This window comes from Sminthopsis crassicaudata, chromosome 4 (genome assembly GCF_048593235.1).
Source record: "Sminthopsis crassicaudata isolate SCR6 chromosome 4, ASM4859323v1, whole genome shotgun sequence".
Lineage (NCBI taxonomy): Eukaryota > Metazoa > Chordata > Mammalia > Dasyuromorphia > Dasyuridae > Sminthopsis > Sminthopsis crassicaudata.
The window spans coordinates 432,421,109-432,439,523 of NC_133620.1; the positions used below are offsets into that span (position 1 = coordinate 432,421,109).

Here is an 18,415-nt window from a genome sequence, read left to right on the forward strand (position 1 = left end):
TTTCGGCCGCACCGTTCCCCTTAGTTGAATTTTACAAAAGTTCCTGGGAGGGAGAAAGATTGGGGAGGAAGCCGAAGAGAAATTGGCGCCAAAGTACCTTCCCAGGGGCGCCCCTCCCCCTCCCGCTTTACATCGAGCGGTGGGCGCCGGCCTAGGACCCGCAGAGAGGCGGCCTCGGCACCGTCGCGCCGGCGGCTCCGCTTCGAACCCAAGTGGCAGCCAGGTAACCCAAGGACTTCCGGAGGGCCGTAGACGTGGTGATGGGCACTCGTCCGGCCATTTAACAGACCCCTGAGCAGCTGAGCGAGATGGCATGCGCGGGGTCTTATTTGGGGCGTTCTGTTACAATAGGGTACAATCTCTTAATTTCTAAGTCCCCCCCAAAAAATAAACCCTTTCTATTTTATCTTGAAAAGTTGCATACCCTCTACCTCCCACTCCCCCCCAAAATTCGGGGCCTGGTCAGCCAGCATCTCACGCCTTGATGCGAATGGGATAGGGTCTCCCAGGAACCGTAAGTGTTCTCGTAACCACCGAAGTGTCATAAGTTGGGAACATTTCGTCCGTTAAAAATCAGAGTAATGGAGGCATCTATTAAACACCAGGCACTCTGCCAAGCTCTGAGAATCCCAAAAGATAGTTCCTGCCTTCAAGAGGCTTACAATCTAAGGAAAGAATCGGCTGGTCAGGGCGTAAAATTCGCTAGACTTTGGGAATACCACTGTCCAGAAGGAGGGGGAAGGGCGAGCCGGAGAGGCCCTTGGCAGAGGAGGGGGCAGGCGCCGAGGCCCGAAGGAGGGGGGCGGGGGGGGGGGTTGAATATGGTCCCGGACAGAAGGAGCTGCTGTAGTCAAAGGGAAGGAGAGTTGTTGACGTGAGGAGACCAGTGTGCTGCCGTGCGCAGCCGAGGGGAGAAAGGACTAAGTTAGAAAGATACTTAATTCTGGGCAGGAGTGCACTGATGGGGCTCGGCTCCGAGAGAGGGGGTGGCGGTGGCGGGGGAGGGTGCCGAGAGAAGCGGCGGTGGCAGAGGCTTGATGAGAGCGGACGGGGCAGTAAGACTCGGACCCAGAATGCAGCCTCGAGATGGGAGGATACTGGCGCTCCCGACGGTGTTTGGGGAGTATCTGGTTCCTCCAGTTTGAATTGTCCTGTGAGTTGGAAGTTGGGCGGAGTTAGTGGATGAGGCGGAGGATGATCTTCGTGGGATATTTACTGAGATCCCGCAGGGTGAGAAGGGGATGAGGATGAGGCCGAGGCCGTAGGGTGACAGAATGCATTAGGAAGGTAGCTCCAATCGGGCCTCAGACGCTTTCCAGATGTGTGACTGGGCAGCTGACTTAGGCTTGCCTCACTTTGCCCAACTATAAAATGGGGGTAGTAACAGCAGCTACTTCCAGGGGTGTTGTGAAGATGACTTGAGAAATGCCTAAGTCGGTGCCTGGCACACAATATACTTTAATGCTCCGGTGCAAGATCTGGAGGTAAATGCAGCCCTCAACACTGAGGTGAGAGGAGAGGGAGTAGATGTCATAAAAACTTAGAGAGGGAATAGGATCCAGTATGAAGGTGAAACGAACCTTTCAGGAGTCTATAAAGTTACAACTTTTCATACATAAGATGACTTAAATTCTAATAGGGCAAGTATTAAGCTCTTTTTGGAGGGGATACTCAAGACTTTTTAAGAGTATAAAGGGATTCTGTGACTAAAAAGGTTGAGGCACTTAAAAGACAGCAGAGAAATCAAAGATTTGGACTGAGGAAATGCCGTAGATTTGGCAGATGGTAACTGGAGGAATCATTTGGGTTCAATGATGAGGTCAGAAACAAGATTCCAGAGAGTTGACAATTAAATGAGAAGAGACTTGAGAGGCAGTAAGTGTAGCGGGCATTCTCAAGAACTTTAGCTGAGGACAGAAAAGATATTCAGGCGATAGCAGATATGATAGGATTGAGTAAGGTTTTTGAACAATAGGAGCGACAAAAGCATATTTATAAGCAGAGTAGTTAGTAAATAGTGAATATTAAAGAAGAGTGGCTTTTATTGTGGGGTCAGTCACATGGAGAAATGTATTAAAATGAATAGAGCACTTACTGGGTCAGGAAGATCCAAGTTCAATCTTTGCTTTTGGCATGGCAAGGCATTTTATCTCTCCCTCAGTGAAGTCAGTAAAATTTTATCTAGCGAAAGAAATTTCCTATGCCAAGAAACCAGAAATCCTGAATTTCAAATGATCTCTACCCATAACCCTCTTGTACTTCACATCATTGATAAAACCTTTACTCCAAAGAACTTTAAACATTTCTTAAAATTGTGCACAAAATGTGCATTAGACATTTGAATTCAGAAACCATTTATTCATCTTCTGTGCAGGGAATATTCACATCAATGAGCTTGCAAATTCATTTGAGTATTAAATGTACAGAGTGTTTGTAAATGTTTAGTTAAACTCCATGAAAAACTAGTGACATGTTCACTTCGGGAAACAGTGCATAACACTTTATAAAACTCTTCTTACAACAGTTTTGTGAAAGCTACACAAGTGAGGTAGGGGAAGGTTGGAGAGGCTTTCAGTGGGGATCTGAAATTTCAGTGATTTAGAAAGTTTTAGGTGAATGCAAATTCTGCAATTGAATCTTAGAAAATTGTCTCAGACACACTGAGAGGTGAAGTGTCTGTCTTTGTATGTTTCAAGAGATCATAATTGAATCTAGATTTTCCAGACTAGGTGGTGATCCTTTCTTCTCTTCCCTAAGCTGGCTTTTTTTCATGCACATGTTATCCTCATTGAGGATAAGGAAACTGAAGTAAACGGAGGTTATGATTTGTCCATGTTTATGCAACTCATGTCTGGACTTAAATCCAGATCTCACCTAATAAGTCCACTTATTCCATACTGCCTCAGCACATAAGCTAATTTTTTCTCAATAAAATAATTTGAACACATAATAAAAATGCTTAGTAAATCTTTCCATTTTTCACTGACAGCACTCTAATCCACAGACTCCTTTATCTATTACCTGGATGTTATAGCTTTCTTACTGCTAACTTTGTCTCCATTCTTCATCCATTGCCAGCTTAATCTTGCTTAAGTGTAGTTCTGAATCAACAAATTCAACTTCAGTAAACAATTACTAAAGACTTATAATGTGCTGTGCTAGGCTGAAGAAGATACAAAACAAGATAATCTCTGCCCTCAAGGAGGTTACATTCTAGTAATAAAAAATAACTCATACAAAATGTATAAAAACAACCTTATAACTGAGGTGCTTGGAGCCTTTCTACAAAGAAAAATTAATTCCTTACTGGAGATGGTATTGGAGCATGAAGAATGGGGAGAATAAGAATAAAAGAAATTCATTTCTTGTAGTAAGTAGCATGTAATTGGAATGTAGGGTTGAAGTAGGAAGAGAGATGTGTATAACAAAGGATTAATGCATTTTGCTTGGAGCAACAATTACATATGATGAAACTTTAAAAGTTATAGAGAATGTCTTAACTTTGCTGTCAATGAACAAAAGGGAAGACTTACTAAATTAAGGTAATAAAGTAGCCCATTTTAAACATTGTGTCCACTAAGTTAGTTGTGAGAAACAGAATACACAAAGATAAAAGTTTCTAAATAGTCTAATTGAGGCAGAATAAGATCTACACAGAAAAGCATAATTCAAGGTTAGAGTTCTAGACAAAGTACCGTAAAAAATGGAAAAAGAATGATTGGAGAAGGAATTAGGGAAAGATTCTCCAGAATGAATAGGGTTATTTCACTGATTTAAAAGAATCAACAGTACCCCAAGCAGGATTAATAAAAATGTTAAATTGAAGGACACCTTCTGATTATAGATATGTCAAAAATAATTTTAACTACTAGATAAATAAGAATTTGGTTTCACAGTCATTTCAGGATCTCTACATTTACTTCACGTTTTATGTGATTTAGTATTTATAAGGATTATTTCCTCTATAGGAGAGAGGTTTTTGGAAATGAGCAGAACCAGGAAAACAATATATACAGCAACAGCAAGATTATACAATGATCAATTCTGATGGATGTGGCTCTCCAACAATGAGGTGATTCAGCCCAATTCCGATAGACTTGTGATGGAGAGAGAGAGCCGTCTGCACCCAAGAGAGAACTGTGGGGTCTGAATGTGGAACCACAACATAATATTTTCATCTCTCTTGTTGTTTACTTGCTTTTTTTTTCCTTTTTGATCTAATTTTTCTTGTGCAGCATAGCATGATAGTTGTAGAAATAGGTATAAAAGATTTGAGCATGTTTAACCTATATTGGATTCCCTGTTGTCTAGGAAAGGGAGGTGATGGGAAGGGACGGAGAAAAATTTAGAACACAAGGTTTTGCAAGAGTGAATGAAAACTATCTTTGTATGTATTTTGAAAATAAAAAGTTATTAAAAATTAATAAAAAAATTTTTCTTTAAAATTTAACATTTAAATTTAAATGAGACTAGAAGGGGGAAAAATTGCTATGTACATAGCAGACCATAGCAGAGAGATCCTTATATATAAAATACCACATATTGTTTTAAAAGCCACCTAGCTTTTCTTTGCTTCCCTATTGATTTTCCCATTTTGGGGGCCTTATTGTTAGATGAGTACAAAAAAGAAATTATTAGGTGTAACATGCCCTCCTGGCAGTTACAATTACTAGTCTGCCCTAGGCCCAACAGAGTACCTTTGACCACTGACCTTTGCAGTGTCAACTCTACCCGGCTGGCCTCCTCTGAGGCCTTCAAAGGTCTCTGGCCACGATCTCTTGAATCTATAGTTTAATAACCGGTAGTGCACTCAAGAACAGCCACATGTAATCTTAAAAGCCTTTATTATACCTACTCACATAATGCCTTGACTTAATGTCCTGACTTGTTAAGTCCCTAGTGAACACCTGGTCTGAAGACCCACATGTTCTCTACCAAACTCCTTACCTCTCGGCTATCCATCGGGTTGGCTTGGCAACCCCAGGCTAGGGAGCCAGGTTAAAGAGAGCGACTGCTGTCTGCAGTAGGCTTATAAAGGGCCTGTGAGGTCACACACACAGCCAACCAGCGAGAGAGCTGTCACCCATTACGAAGCTATCTCAATATGGATAGGATCCCACCCACAGGGCAGTCCTATATCCACAAAGAATACTTCTGGGATACTCAAATCTCCTGTTGCACTGTGCCTGGCCATTTAAAGGGCCCTTACAATTAGGTTAATTCTTAATGTAAACTATAACAAGTTTCTAATAATGATACCAGTTTATATTTGAATAGTACTTCATATTTTCAAAGGACTCTTATATGGATTTTTAAATTTTCTACAATAGCTTGTTTGGTAGATGTACAAGACTAATATTATTTTTATCTTGTAGACCAAAAAAAAAAAAACAAAAAAACCAAAAACAAAAAACCATGCCAAGACAAGTTGAGTCACTTCCCTAAAGTCACATAGAACCAGGTCTATATAGAAGTAATATCTAGCATCCAACTTTTGCAAACCTTATTACCACATTATATACAAGAATAGCTTCATTTCAGAAGTGAAAAGAAAATTCATTCTCAAGTTTCTAAATACAACTCTTAAACTAGTTACTTCCAACTAGATGTAAATAAGATGAACATCCCAAAATAATGTATATATTTGTGCATCTTTTGTTTCAAAACTATTTGTGTCATTACCCTATCACTTCATTTATGACATAGTGATTATAGAGCATGTTTTTGTCATCTAGCAGCATTCTGATATTTTTGTTTAGCCACAATGCTCTCTTAAATTGCAAATTCCAATTTGTGTTCTTCTGAATGCAAATTGGAAGTTAGATTAAATATTCCATGTAGGCGGCGGATTTCTTGGTCCTTTTGGTTTTGAAAAACGATTTGCAAAACCTAGAAGAAAAAAAATTGATAAATATTAATATATGCATATGGCCCTGGCTGCTTAAAAAAAAAAAAAAAAAAAAAAAAAGCTCATGTGATCTTAGGCTATATTAATAGAAGTTATAATAGCAAGTAATAGACATACTCCCATTGTCTTGGATAGATCGTCCCTGTAAGACTGTACTCAGTTGAGAAAATGAGCCAATCATTTTGGAGAGCAATTTGGAACTATGTCCAAAGGGAGACATAACTGTGCATACTCTTTGATCTAGCAATAACACTACTAGATCTGTATCCCAAGGAAATTGTAAAGGAGGGAAAGGGACCTATATGTGTGAACATGTTTGTAGCAACTCTTTTTTTGTGGTAGCAAAGAATTAGAAAAGGAGTAGATGCCCATCAATTGGGAAATGTTTGAATAAGTTATATGAAAATCATGGAATATTATTCTATTTTTTTTTTTAAAGATGAACAGGCTAACTTTAGCAAGGAAAGATTTACATGAACTGATGTTAACAAAATAAGCAGAACCAGGAATATATTGTGCACAGTAACAACAAGATTGTGAATGACAAAGCTATGAAAGACTTGATTTTTCTCAGTGGTTCAGTGATCCAAAGCAATCCCAAAAATTTTGGACAGAAAATGTCATTTGCAGCCAGAAAGAGAACTATGGAGACTAAATGTAAATCAACACATGCTTTGTTCCCTTTTTTTTCCTTGTTTGTTTTTCCCCTCTGGTTCTGATTTTTCTCTTTCAACATGATTCATAAAGAAATGTGGTTTTTTTTTTTTTTTAAATGAATGTGTGTGTATAACCAGAAAAAAAAATTAAATTAAAAAAAAAAAAAAAAAGCTGTACTCAGTTCTGAGCATTGCATTCTATCAAAGACTATGGCAAGTTGAATGGGACCAAGAAGGATAGTTAAAAGGAAACATCCTCAGTCATCAGTTAGCAAGCATTTAAGTACTTTGTGTCAGATTGATACTGGAGATGCAAAGAAAAGTCTTACAGATAGAGAGCTAGAAGGGACAGTTGAATCATCCAGACCAGAGGTTTGTCATAACCAAAGGGGAACCAGCAATCCCCTCTAGTGCAGCATGAACCAGGGTAAAATGTTATTTTATAATAAATTAAAATATAATACAATGTAAATGGATGGCTTTCTATGTCAATATGCTCCCTGTAAGATTCCTTAAGTGACCTCTATTGATATTTGTCCACCATGCACTTAACTTTCTTAGTGCTATTTCTTAATCCATAACTTGATTTCACTAGATTGCCCCAACAAAAACTATAGTTGTATAAAGCTAAATAAAACTTGAATCGTTACTATTCTACATCATGTTGAAGAGGAAATTGAGTTATTCTGTGTGACTCTAGAAGACAAAACTTAAATTATGTCTAAAAATTATAGGAAGGGGGCTTTTGGCTTCATGTTAGTAAAAATCCTGAGAGAAATGGTAATTAATAACCGATGGTTTGGGGAGGTTCAGATTTCACCCTTTTTCTTCATTTCAAGACCTGTCTGAAGATTGAGCTAATCTTTTTCTCTACTTAGGCCACACATAGGTGGGCAGTCCTTGTGTTCCACTCAGATTTGAATAGGGGATAAGTCCTTTTTAAAAAAAGTTTGAGACATAATTTGGGTTAATTTAATCATTTTATTATAATGCCAGCATTTTAATGAAAGGATGGCCGTTTGGATGTATCTCTCTCAGACCAGACTCAAACTTTTTTAAATGTTACAATCTCTTAAAACTTCTTGAAAATGAAACAAGCTTACTAATAAGGTACTAAGTTCTTATTTACTGAAAATGTTTAAGCTTCTCCTGCATCTGATGATTCTAATAGGTTCTATAATCATATGTAATATATAATATATATTTTTAAATAAAGCTTTTTTTAATTCATTAGCTGATATTTTGATAAGTGCAGCAGAATTGATATTAAGACTGACTTTAAGTGAAATCATAATTACATCCTAATAATTTCTTACATTAGGAAACCATTTAAAGATTTTAGTAATTCTTGTATAGAGATTTTTGGTTATGCATGGGCAGGATATTGAAGTACCACAAAGCCAAGTATATTCCTCAATCCTTACTCTCCTTAAATATTAAGAAATTTTCCATTTCAGATAAAGCTCAAATTGGATATTCCATAGAAATTTATTTTTTAATGCCACATTAAATGTAACTTTTTCACAGTTTCAGTTTATATAGATTTTAAGAGTTCTTTGGGATAGGTGGAGTATGTTAGGTCCAAGAAGGGAATACTCTGAAAGCTGGGAGATGAATGTGAATTCCCTCAGAATTATTAACTGTGTGATTATAGATAGATTTTTTTTTTGTTTGTTTCTAGTCTGGATCTGTGTGTTCATCCATGTGGGGAATTCTGTGTAATGCCTTTCAGTGCTGCAGATAGTGACTAATACATAATTAGCAGTCAGGTCAGTTGCCTGGAACAACTGAGAAGTTAAACTGTTTTGTTTATAGGTAACCAGTATATGTCACAAGTGGCACTTGAATTCAGGTATTCCTGACTCCAAGGTCATTAGTCTTTTTAGTATCCCCTCCTTGCCCCACATTTTCCCCCCATGTAAAGAATGAAGGAAAATGAAAACACAATAAGTTTTCCTAAGTTGTGCTAGATTTGAAAGGGAGGGGAGAGGGTGGTCTGTCTGTGTCTGTATTTGTGCTAAATCAAGCCCTGAGCATTAAAAAAACATTCTTTGTCCTAGAGGACCTTACAATCTATGAGGGAGAGAAGCAAGTATGTACTGGATAAACAGGAAATAATAGAGGGAAAGCCCTAGGGGGGTTAGCCAGATTTCTGGTAGAAGAAGAGGTTTTAGGAAACAAGTGAAGCTTTGGGAAGATGGTAAGCAGAGATGATCATTCCAGGCCTAGGTGGACAGTCCGGAGTGGGAAAATGTAATGACTTATTCATGGAGAAGCCAGAAGATCATGATGGCAAGAGAGTAAGCCGGGAGAACACTGGCAAAGCAGCCCAAAGCTGGGTTATGAAGGACTCTAAAGACCAAACAGGATTGGATGTTGGAGGCTGGAGGCAAGCACAAGCCAAGGGAGTAAAAGGGATGTGGGCTTGCATCTGTAGGCCAAAAAGGGTATAAAAGAACACTGAATGCCTTTAAGAAAGGAGGGAACTGGGGAAGAATGCTGGGTCCAACAGTTCTCTGCAGGGATCAGCAGGGGGCAACCTTGGTCTTAAGACCCAAGACCCTGGTCCTAGACCAGGCAGCCTAAGAATTGAAGGAAGGAGAGCAAGCAGTTCATACCCCTGAGATGCTAGAAAATGGAATATGTAATCCAGCTTGTTATAAATTAGAGATTATTTATAAATGGATCCAGCCATATTGTAAGTTACTTTTGTTGGCACACTGGGGTTTTACTGCTTTGAAGCAGATGTTTTCATTAAATAGTAGAACTTGAGTGTTAGAAGAAACCTAAAAGAAAGTTCATTTCTATACTTCAGCCCCTTCATTTAATAATGGAAAAGTAGGTGGGGATCATATTGCAAAGGGCTTTAAATGAAAGGTTGAGAATTTGTACTTTACCCTTAGACAATAGGGAGTAATTGAAAATTTTTTGTGTCAAATCTATATTTTAGGAATATTAGTTTGGTTGCTCTTTAGAGGATGGTTTGGAGAAAATGGGGAAGAAATTAGGAAAGTACTACATTGTTCAGGTAAAAGAGGAGGAACTGAACTAAATTGAATGGAACATACCTTGCACACTAAGGTAGTTTATTTTGGCCCAAAAAAAGTCATTAATTGCTGATGGCTCTTGAATTCATTCACTAGCCTGGACCTTAGTGACAGCCTATCTCTCTCTAGGTCCTTAACACAAAATCTTTCTGGATTGGCTAATTAATGCTCTCCTAGCAGAGTTTAAGAAAGCTGGATTAGCACCACATTACAATGAAGTTATCTGAGTAGAACTTTGAAATGATTGCCTAATTATTTTTCCACTTATTTAAAAGGTGAGTTGCAGACAAATTGAAAGATTCAAATAAATATAAGGTACAAAATAAATATTTAGTTTTAAGAAAGTTGCTATCTCAAAAAAAAATCAAGCTATCAGAACAAACAGGAGTCAGTCACCCTTTTATATAGGCTTGTATGGTACTTTTATCCAAAACTAAGCACTTTTGGATCATATTAAGCTTTTGGGGTAATAATATCCCTTAGTAATAATAATCTACATTAATTATCATAATTATTACAACTAAATGACAATTTACAGTGGTGCTATTAAGTATCATGGATATAACAAATAATAGGATGTTTAAAATAATGTCAGATGATCACTATACAATTATAGATCTAGAATATTTATAATTGGATGAATAATTACATTAGTATGTTTTTAAGATAGTAAAGCTACTTTATCTTCTATCTTGTACAAGGTCAGGTCAGATAACTTTTTATCATACTTGGGAATTCATTATAACTTTGTTTTAGCCATGAACCAGACTTACTCATTATAAAATCTATATTCTCCATCACGTTTGTATATTTGTCTATCATATACTATTTGGTATCTACTGTATGTTTATGACTAGATGTACATATACATATATGTATATATTTGTATATTATATATTTCCATATATATGACTAAAATACATGACTAATGGGAAGAAAACAATTTTGTTGGCCTAATTTTAGTTTCCCAAATGAGTCCATAAAACTCCTAAATTATGTCGCTTTTAAGATAAATTCAAAGTATAAAGCCCTATACTTAATATAGGCCAAAACTATTAAAAAAAAAACAACTCCAAAATAACACATACCAAGGTTCAAAAAGGAGCTAAAGTGATTTGATTGTCTAGATTCGGTTGGCTTGACTGATTGCGATGAGATACCTGGAAATATAAGAGGGAAAGATGTAAAAACAAACTTGCATAGTTGTTCCTCAGACTGCAGAAAAAGACTTTCTATCTATAAATCAGCTATTATAACACAATTTTCCACTTAGTTAAGTAAATACCCATAATCTTTATTTATAGAACTATAAATAAAAATGATTATCATTACATGCCCAAGAAGATACATATCATCATATTATGCATAATAAAATGCTTGTATATTAAGATTAAAAATACAAAATCTTCTAATTCAGCTCTAAAAATAAATAAAAATAAGAATTCAGCTTCAGAATTCTATGTCATAAACAGCACTTACTTTGTTCCCAATTATATACTCATTATTTCTATGTTTTCTCTTACATTCACCTCTATTCACCAAAGTGATTTTACTAAAGTGTAAGTCAAACCACACTTCCTCTCCCCCAAAGTCAGTAAACTATAATGATTCCCTGTTACCTTTAGGACAAAATATAAATGCTTCAGTTTGGTATTTAAAGCTTTTAAAATGTATTTTTCCTATCTTATGTTTTATGTCTCCCCAACCTCTCCCTTCCAACCTCCATCAGCTCTCTGCTATTGCCATACTGGCTTACTTCCTGTTTTCACATACAGGATGACATTCCAACTCCATTACCTATACCTTTTCCCTCACTCTGCCCTGGACTGCATTTCTTCCAAATCTCTGCTTCTTTGGAATCCCTAGCTTCTTTTAAAATTTAGTTCAAACTTTATTTCATGCAAGAGGCCTTTTCTTTCCCCCTCCTGGGAAGCCCTTCCCTAGGTCTGCCTTCCACTACTCTCCATGTACAGTGTTTTAACAACTATATATAGGTATAAATACACACATTCATACACACACATACACACATGTATGTTACGTATCTATCAAGTTGTCCCCACCACTAAAATGTCTTAACATTTGAAGGCAGAGACTATTTTTTGCTTTTTCTATTTCCAGTACCTGGCAAAAAATCTTCCTGATGGATTGATTATTTGCCAGTGTGTCTTTCCTACCATCTGAAGTCCTCTTCTAAGCCTATGATTCCCAGAAAGTCTTTCTGGCTAAATAAGATTCTACCCCTCCTCCAATTTTAGTTATTTATGTGCAGCTTACACTTCTTGCTGCTCCGTATTCACATATGCTCATCCAACACTGTCTAAAAACATCTTTTCTGATGCTTTACCCTCCTCGTATAATTTTTATGGCAATTTGCAAAAATAGCCTAATATAAACATAGTATTTTGTCTTATTGCTACTCACCAGGCACTATCTAGAAATGAAAATAACAGGCTTATATAGATTTTCTAAACAATAAAGGGTCTAAACATAAATTTTCAACCTTACTCTTTGTGTGCATGTGGAGGATAGCAAAAAGAACTGCCTGTTAGCTTGTACACCTCAATAGCAGCAGGACCAAATGTATAGTGATAATGACCTACTTATGTCATCATATGTGTACAAATATGTATTTTTTTAACTTGTATAATTGTAGTGATGATTTGGGGACCCTTTCTTCCAGGTTTATTTGAAGGATGAGTCATCACAAAGAACCTGAGAAAATGGCCAGAGCCAGAAACTCATTCCCTGTTCATCAGACAGCTCTGCTATAATCCGAGTAGCTGGAGGCAGCTTCCTAACCAGAAAGAGGGTCTTATTGAGGCCCAAAGGGTTTCAGAGTTTGCCTTGAAAGATTTTAAAGTTTATTGTAGTTGGTGCTAAAAGGGCTGTAGTGTAGTGTAGTCCTAGACTTTATAAACATCAGCATAAAACAATTTAATTAGGCATTGAAGTAGGAGTAAAATGCCATAAAAGAAAGCTTTTAAAATGTATTATTTTGTCTTAAATAATACAAAACACAATTCGATCTTAGTTCAGCAAGTAAGTGTAGGAAAGCTTTGTGATGAAAACACAAGAATGGGAAAGAACTGATGCCTGTGGTGTCCCAAAGTATCCTCCTTGGGGATCAGCTGGGATGCTTGTTCTCCACACAGTAAAATTAGGAATGATTGTTCCTAGGACTTGTTAATCTTATGTGTCCTGGATACTGTTGGTTACTCAGCTCTGAAATATGCACCTACAACTCTTTGCAAGGATTTATTAATAATAAAATCTGAAAATTAGGTCATTAAAAATGAATCCTTGATAGTTCTGAGGTAAAACTTACTTTTTTATCCTGTGTACTATGTAGTCAAATAGTAGTACCTCCTTAAAAGGGAAGAGTAAACTTATAATATAATTAACATAAGATTATCTTTAATCTTGGAAATTCTGTAACTTGTCTGTCATGGATCACACAAGTTTTTGATTAGTGATGGAATACTAAGTTTTATTACTTTAGGGGCAGCTAGGTGGCGCAGTGGATAGAGCACCAGCCTTGAATTCAGGAGGACCTGAGTTCAAATCTGGTCTCAGACACTTAACACTTCCTAGCTGTGTGACCTTGGGCAAGTCACTTAACCCCAGCCTCAATTTAAAAAAAAAAGTAAGTTTTATTACTTTGTTATGTTTTCTGTATACATCTTAAAAAACAAACTGTACCTAGCAAAAGTTTAATTTGTCATAAAAACCTTTTTTGTTCTTTATGTTTAAATGTTTTTAATGACTCAGTTTATAATTTAAAACACATTTGAGCACTGTATTAAGTTTGTGTTTATCTCTAGCCTAAATAGGACAGTTGTGGGAGAAGAAAAGAAAGTAGCTTAATTTTATATTACAATTCCAGTTCAACAAAAATATTCATGGATGGTAATCATACAATGAATCTCAAGAGTTGGAAAAGTACATCAAAGGGCCAGTTAATCCAGTCTGTACCTGAATAAGGGCACTTTCAACAGAATGTCCAATAATGGATCACCCAGTTTTTATTTTAAAACCTCCATTTAGTAAGGGGGAAATCTATTAACTCCTATAATAGTCTTATAACCTTTGGGTAACTTTTTTTTAGATTTAAGAATGTTTATGTTTTCTATTGTGGTTCAATGTACCTCTATACAACTTCTCATTTCCCCCATGGGAGAAATGAAAATAGAAAAACTCTAATCCTACTTTTCCATTTGACAACTTACTTAAATACTCAAATATTAATATCAAATATTAAATACTCAAATTATTTGAATACTTAAATAATCAAATACTTAAAAATAATTAGGCAATGTTCTTTCTCCCTTTACCCAAATCTCTCAAGCTTAACATTCCCCATTCTTTCAACCAAACCTTATCTGAACTGATCTTTAGGCTCTTTACCATCCTGATTACCTGTCCTCTGGAAACTTTCCAACTTTCCAAAAATCCAGTGCTTTCTAAAATGTACCTAGAATACTTTAGAAGTGGCTTGTTATTATAGCAAGACTCATGTCTTTTGTCTTGGACTCAGCCTTTTTTAGTACAGTCTGATATCACATTACTTTTTTAATTATTTCATGCTGTTCACTTACTGAGAACTTGCAGGCCACTAAAACCTCCAAATCTTTTTCAGATAATCAATTATTGAGTTTCATCTCATATTTTGCCTGTGAAGATTTTTTAAAATTCAGATGTGATTTATCCATATTAAATTTCATTTTAATTAATTTAGCCTCATTTTGGATCCTGTCATCTAACATTTCAGCTATTCTTTTAAATTTTGTGTCATCTGACTATTTAATAGAGTACCCAGCCTAGAAGACTCATCTTCCTGACTTAAAATCCTGTCTCAGACACTGTGTTACCCTGGGCAAGCCACTTAAACTTGTGGTCTCAATTTCTTCATTGGTCTAATGAGTCAGAGAAGGAAATGGCAAACCAGGGAAATCCTGAATCGACAACTGATCATTTCAATGATGTTTTCTTTTAGTTTTCCTGGCAAAAATTCCTTTTGAAAATGTGCAACCTAGTTTTGTCTGAACTAACAAGTAAAAGAACACTTTTCTGAACTTTCATTAAGTGCAGGGACCAGCATAGATCTAGGGGCTGGTTACTGTGGTTGATAAGCTTAAGGGATAGAAAAGAATTCTCTCTGTCCTTCTGTAGATATTAATATTGTCTTGAACTAAAGTTCCAAGGCATTGTCATGTTGTATATTTTAACCAAAGAGAAATTAGTATATATAAAGCCAAGGAAATTTGGGGTTCTAAAATGTTTTAATTTATTAAAGAACATATAATCATGTTTTGTCAACTTTGGCCAGGTAATTGTAGTTGTGATTCAGAACTGTATATAGGGTATATGTTTGTAGAGAGAATTTACCACATGCAGGAGCCTGTAGGTTTTATTTTCATCGAATTTTGACACAATGGTAAACAACAGGCCCTTACTGCTAATAATACTTATGAAATTTGAAAACTTGTCAGTGCTTTGCCTATTTTATAAAAACAACACATGTGGTTCACAATATGCTTTGCTATAACTGTTTTCAAAAAGAACACATCTGAGGTTAGGTTACTGGGAGTTTTAAATAACACTATTATGTTAGAGCAACTTAGGATGGGTATGGTGCCAAACATTACAAGGAATTACTCCTCTCTATTAAACAGAATATTTCTCTACATTTTCATCTAAGACCCACTATCAGCAGTCCAAATCACAGAGCTTGGGATCATATCCCCAATTTATTGGAACCTTAAGATTTAGCTCAGCCTGGGAACAAAAATGCTAAATAATAATAACTTTTAAAAAACTTACTTTTTTTCACATTTCGTAGAATTTTTAAACTCTAAAAAACAAGGAGAGAAGAATGTTAATTTTTTTCACCACGAAACTCAAAAAAATTTCTGAAGCACATAAGGAAATATGGAATAGGCATTTTTGTAGAACAAGAGTAGAAGAAGCAATGTGGCACATGTGCTAACAATTTTCTAAAAAGGGAGGGAAAAAAAAAAAGGAAAGGTAACTTCACATGGATTTAGGTTAATTCATTTGCTTATGCTTTGTCACATGCTAAAATTTTTATATAAAATTATATTTTGTATTTTATCTTTGGAGACAGTTTTTTTTAAATAATTAAAAACAACCAGAATGTTTTTAAGTTTCATTAAATGAGAAATCAGCTATCACCTAAACAGCTACTTAAAAATAGCCATGAAAATTGTGTCATAGCACAAATCAATTTTTTTATCTTGACATTTTAAAATTCATCGAGAATTTTGCATGCTGCTTCACATTGACTTTTTTCCAGACATATCTAAGATATGTCCTACTATTTAGAAATAATACAATTTGAGCTATAAAGCTATAGATTAATTTCTTCTTCTATCTGAGGTGGGGCAACTGATAAAAATTGAAGAAGATAACTTGTCCCTTTATAAAGTCTTTTATTTTATAAATAATTATAAAGTATTTGAGGATACATTTACACATTTTCTTAAGTGAGATGCACAAGATGTTATATATATATATGTATATATGTATATATATATATATAAATCATAAGATCATCCTTTTAGAATTGGAACAGACTTTCATCAGATCTTTCAGCCCAATACACCTCATTTTTTGGATACAGAATCGGGATAATTAAGCGCTTAATCCAAAATTACATTAAGTAGTGGAGTCAAGATTTGAATGCAAGCTCTTGAACTTTCAAAATCTTAGCTGCCTTTAATTCAGCCTGCTTCTCATCCCCAGCATGCTCTTTATTCCTTCATTTGCTCAGGCATTTTATTTCACCCACTATATTATCCTGTTCTGATTTTTTTTCCCAAAGTTTACTCCATAACATCTCTAGAAGCCTTTCCAGCCTAACCCAACTCTTAATGTCATCTACATGCCCTAACAACTCTGTGTTCAATCTCTCTTAATTCCACTTGTTGGTAATATTTTTTTCAAATTTTATGCTTATGTGATAAATTCTTTCAGGGCAGAAACATAGCTCTTTTTGTTAGTCTAGTAATTCCTCAATTGCTTCCTACATAATATATGTTTTTAAAATGCCTAAGGAAAGGTTTTTGGATTCATGCTTCGATTTTCCTTTGCCAATTTTGATGAATGCAGGCCTGCTAAACATGTTTAAATAAGGCAACTTTCCTTTATAATGGAGGAAAAAATACAACTAAAGCAACTGAAAGTTTTTGGAGTTTTTGAATTGTAATTATTTACCCTGCTCCTTGTGAAGCCTTTCCCAGAAGTTGTCAGTGACTGTTGAGAAGAAGTTATATCGTCCAAGTTCTCCAAGCAGTTAGTAGAATGAGTTTCTATAGATTGGACCTGCATAGCTAAGAAAGCAAAACACTTAGTTAAACATAAAAATACACTTTTCATTCATCTAACTTCTTAAATCTATGTGTTTATGTGCATAAACATATACTTATCCTATAGTTCTTAATACATTCTTTTTAGACTATAATAGCATAGTGGATAGGATCCTGCAGTGTCAAATAATATCTTATAAATGTAAAATCTTGTAAACTAGTAAAAATCTGCATAAAATCGGTAAGATTACCTGTCTTCTACCATCAGTAAGCATAATATGCAATAGAAATAAACTGCAACCTTTCCCAGTAAGATCAGGAGTGAAACAAGGTTGCCCACTATCACCATTACTATTCAATATAGTATTAGAAACGCTAGCCTCGGCAATAAGAGCCGAGAAAGAGATTCAAGGAATTAGAGTAGGAAATGAGGAAATCAAACTATCACTCTTTGCAGATGACATGATGATATACTTAGAGAACCCCAAAGACCCTGCTAAAAAGCTATTAGAAATAATTTTAGCAAAGTGGCGGGATACAAAATAAACACACACACACAAATCCTCAGCATTTGTATATATCACCAACAAAATGCAACAGCAAGAGATACAAAGAGAAATTCCATTCCAAACAAATGTTGAGAGTATAAAGTATTTGGGAATCCATCTACCAAAGAAAAGTCAGGAATTATATGAGAAAAATTACAAAACACTTGCCACAAAAATAAAGTCAGATTTAAATAATTGGAAAGACATTCAGTGCTCTTGGATAGGCCGAGCAAATATAATAAAGATGACAATACTCCCCAAACTAATCTATCTATTTAGTGCTATACCAATCAGACTCCCAAGAAACTATTTTAATTACCTACAAAACATAACAAAATTCATATGGAAGAATAAAGGTCGAGAATTGCAAGGGAACTAATGAAAAAAAAGTCAGTGGACGGTGCTATTATATAGCAGCAGTCACTAAAACCATTTGGTATTGGCTAAGAAATAGACCAGTCGATCAGTGGAACAGATTAGATACAAAGGACAAAAAAGGGTACATCTATAGCAATCTAGTCTTTGACAAACCCAAAGATACCAACATTAGTGATAAAAATTCATTATTTGGAAAAAACTGTTGGGAAAAATGGAAATTAGTATGGCAGAAATTAGATATGGATCAACACTTAACACCAAATACCAAGATAAGATCAAAATGGGTCCATGACTTAGGCATGAAGAATGAGATAATAAATAGATTCGAGGAATAGAGGATAGTCTACCTCTCAGACCTGTGGAGGAGGAAGGAATTTATGACCAGAGGAGAACTAGAGATCATTATTGATCACAAAATAGAAGATTTTGATTACATCAAACTAAAAAATTTCTGTACAAACAACACTAATGCAAACAAGATTAGAAGGGAAGTAACAAATTGGGAAAATATTTTTAAAGTTAAAGGTTCTGACAAAGGTCTCATTTCCAA

The 18,415-nt window shown here is 35.6% G+C and overlaps 1 protein-coding gene and 1 long non-coding RNA gene across 2 annotated transcripts in view; one reads left to right on the plus strand and one right to left on the minus strand.

Annotated features, from left to right (window-relative positions):
• The first annotated feature begins 2 nt into the window (after window positions 1-2).
• LOC141539816 (uncharacterized) lies at window positions 3-5,427 on the plus strand. Its single transcript, XR_012481389.1, has 2 exons — window positions 3-223; window positions 3,969-5,427. It is a non-coding gene; the product is annotated as an uncharacterized LOC141539816 (long non-coding RNA).
• A 208-nt stretch (window positions 5,428-5,635) lies between these two features.
• PTPN22 (protein tyrosine phosphatase non-receptor type 22) overlaps window positions 5,636-18,415 on the minus strand; it is a 65,109-nt gene continuing 52,329 nt past the window's right edge. The window contains exons 18-21 of the mRNA XM_074263103.1: window positions 16,848-16,963; window positions 15,435-15,465; window positions 10,700-10,771; window positions 5,636-5,889 (exon numbers count right to left, since the gene is read on the minus strand). Of these exons, the coding sequence (XP_074119204.1) occupies window positions 5,825-5,889; window positions 10,700-10,771; window positions 15,435-15,465; window positions 16,848-16,963 (284 nt within the window). The 3' untranslated portion in view covers window positions 5,636-5,824. The remainder of the gene's footprint in view (window positions 5,890-10,699; window positions 10,772-15,434; window positions 15,466-16,847; window positions 16,964-18,415) is intronic.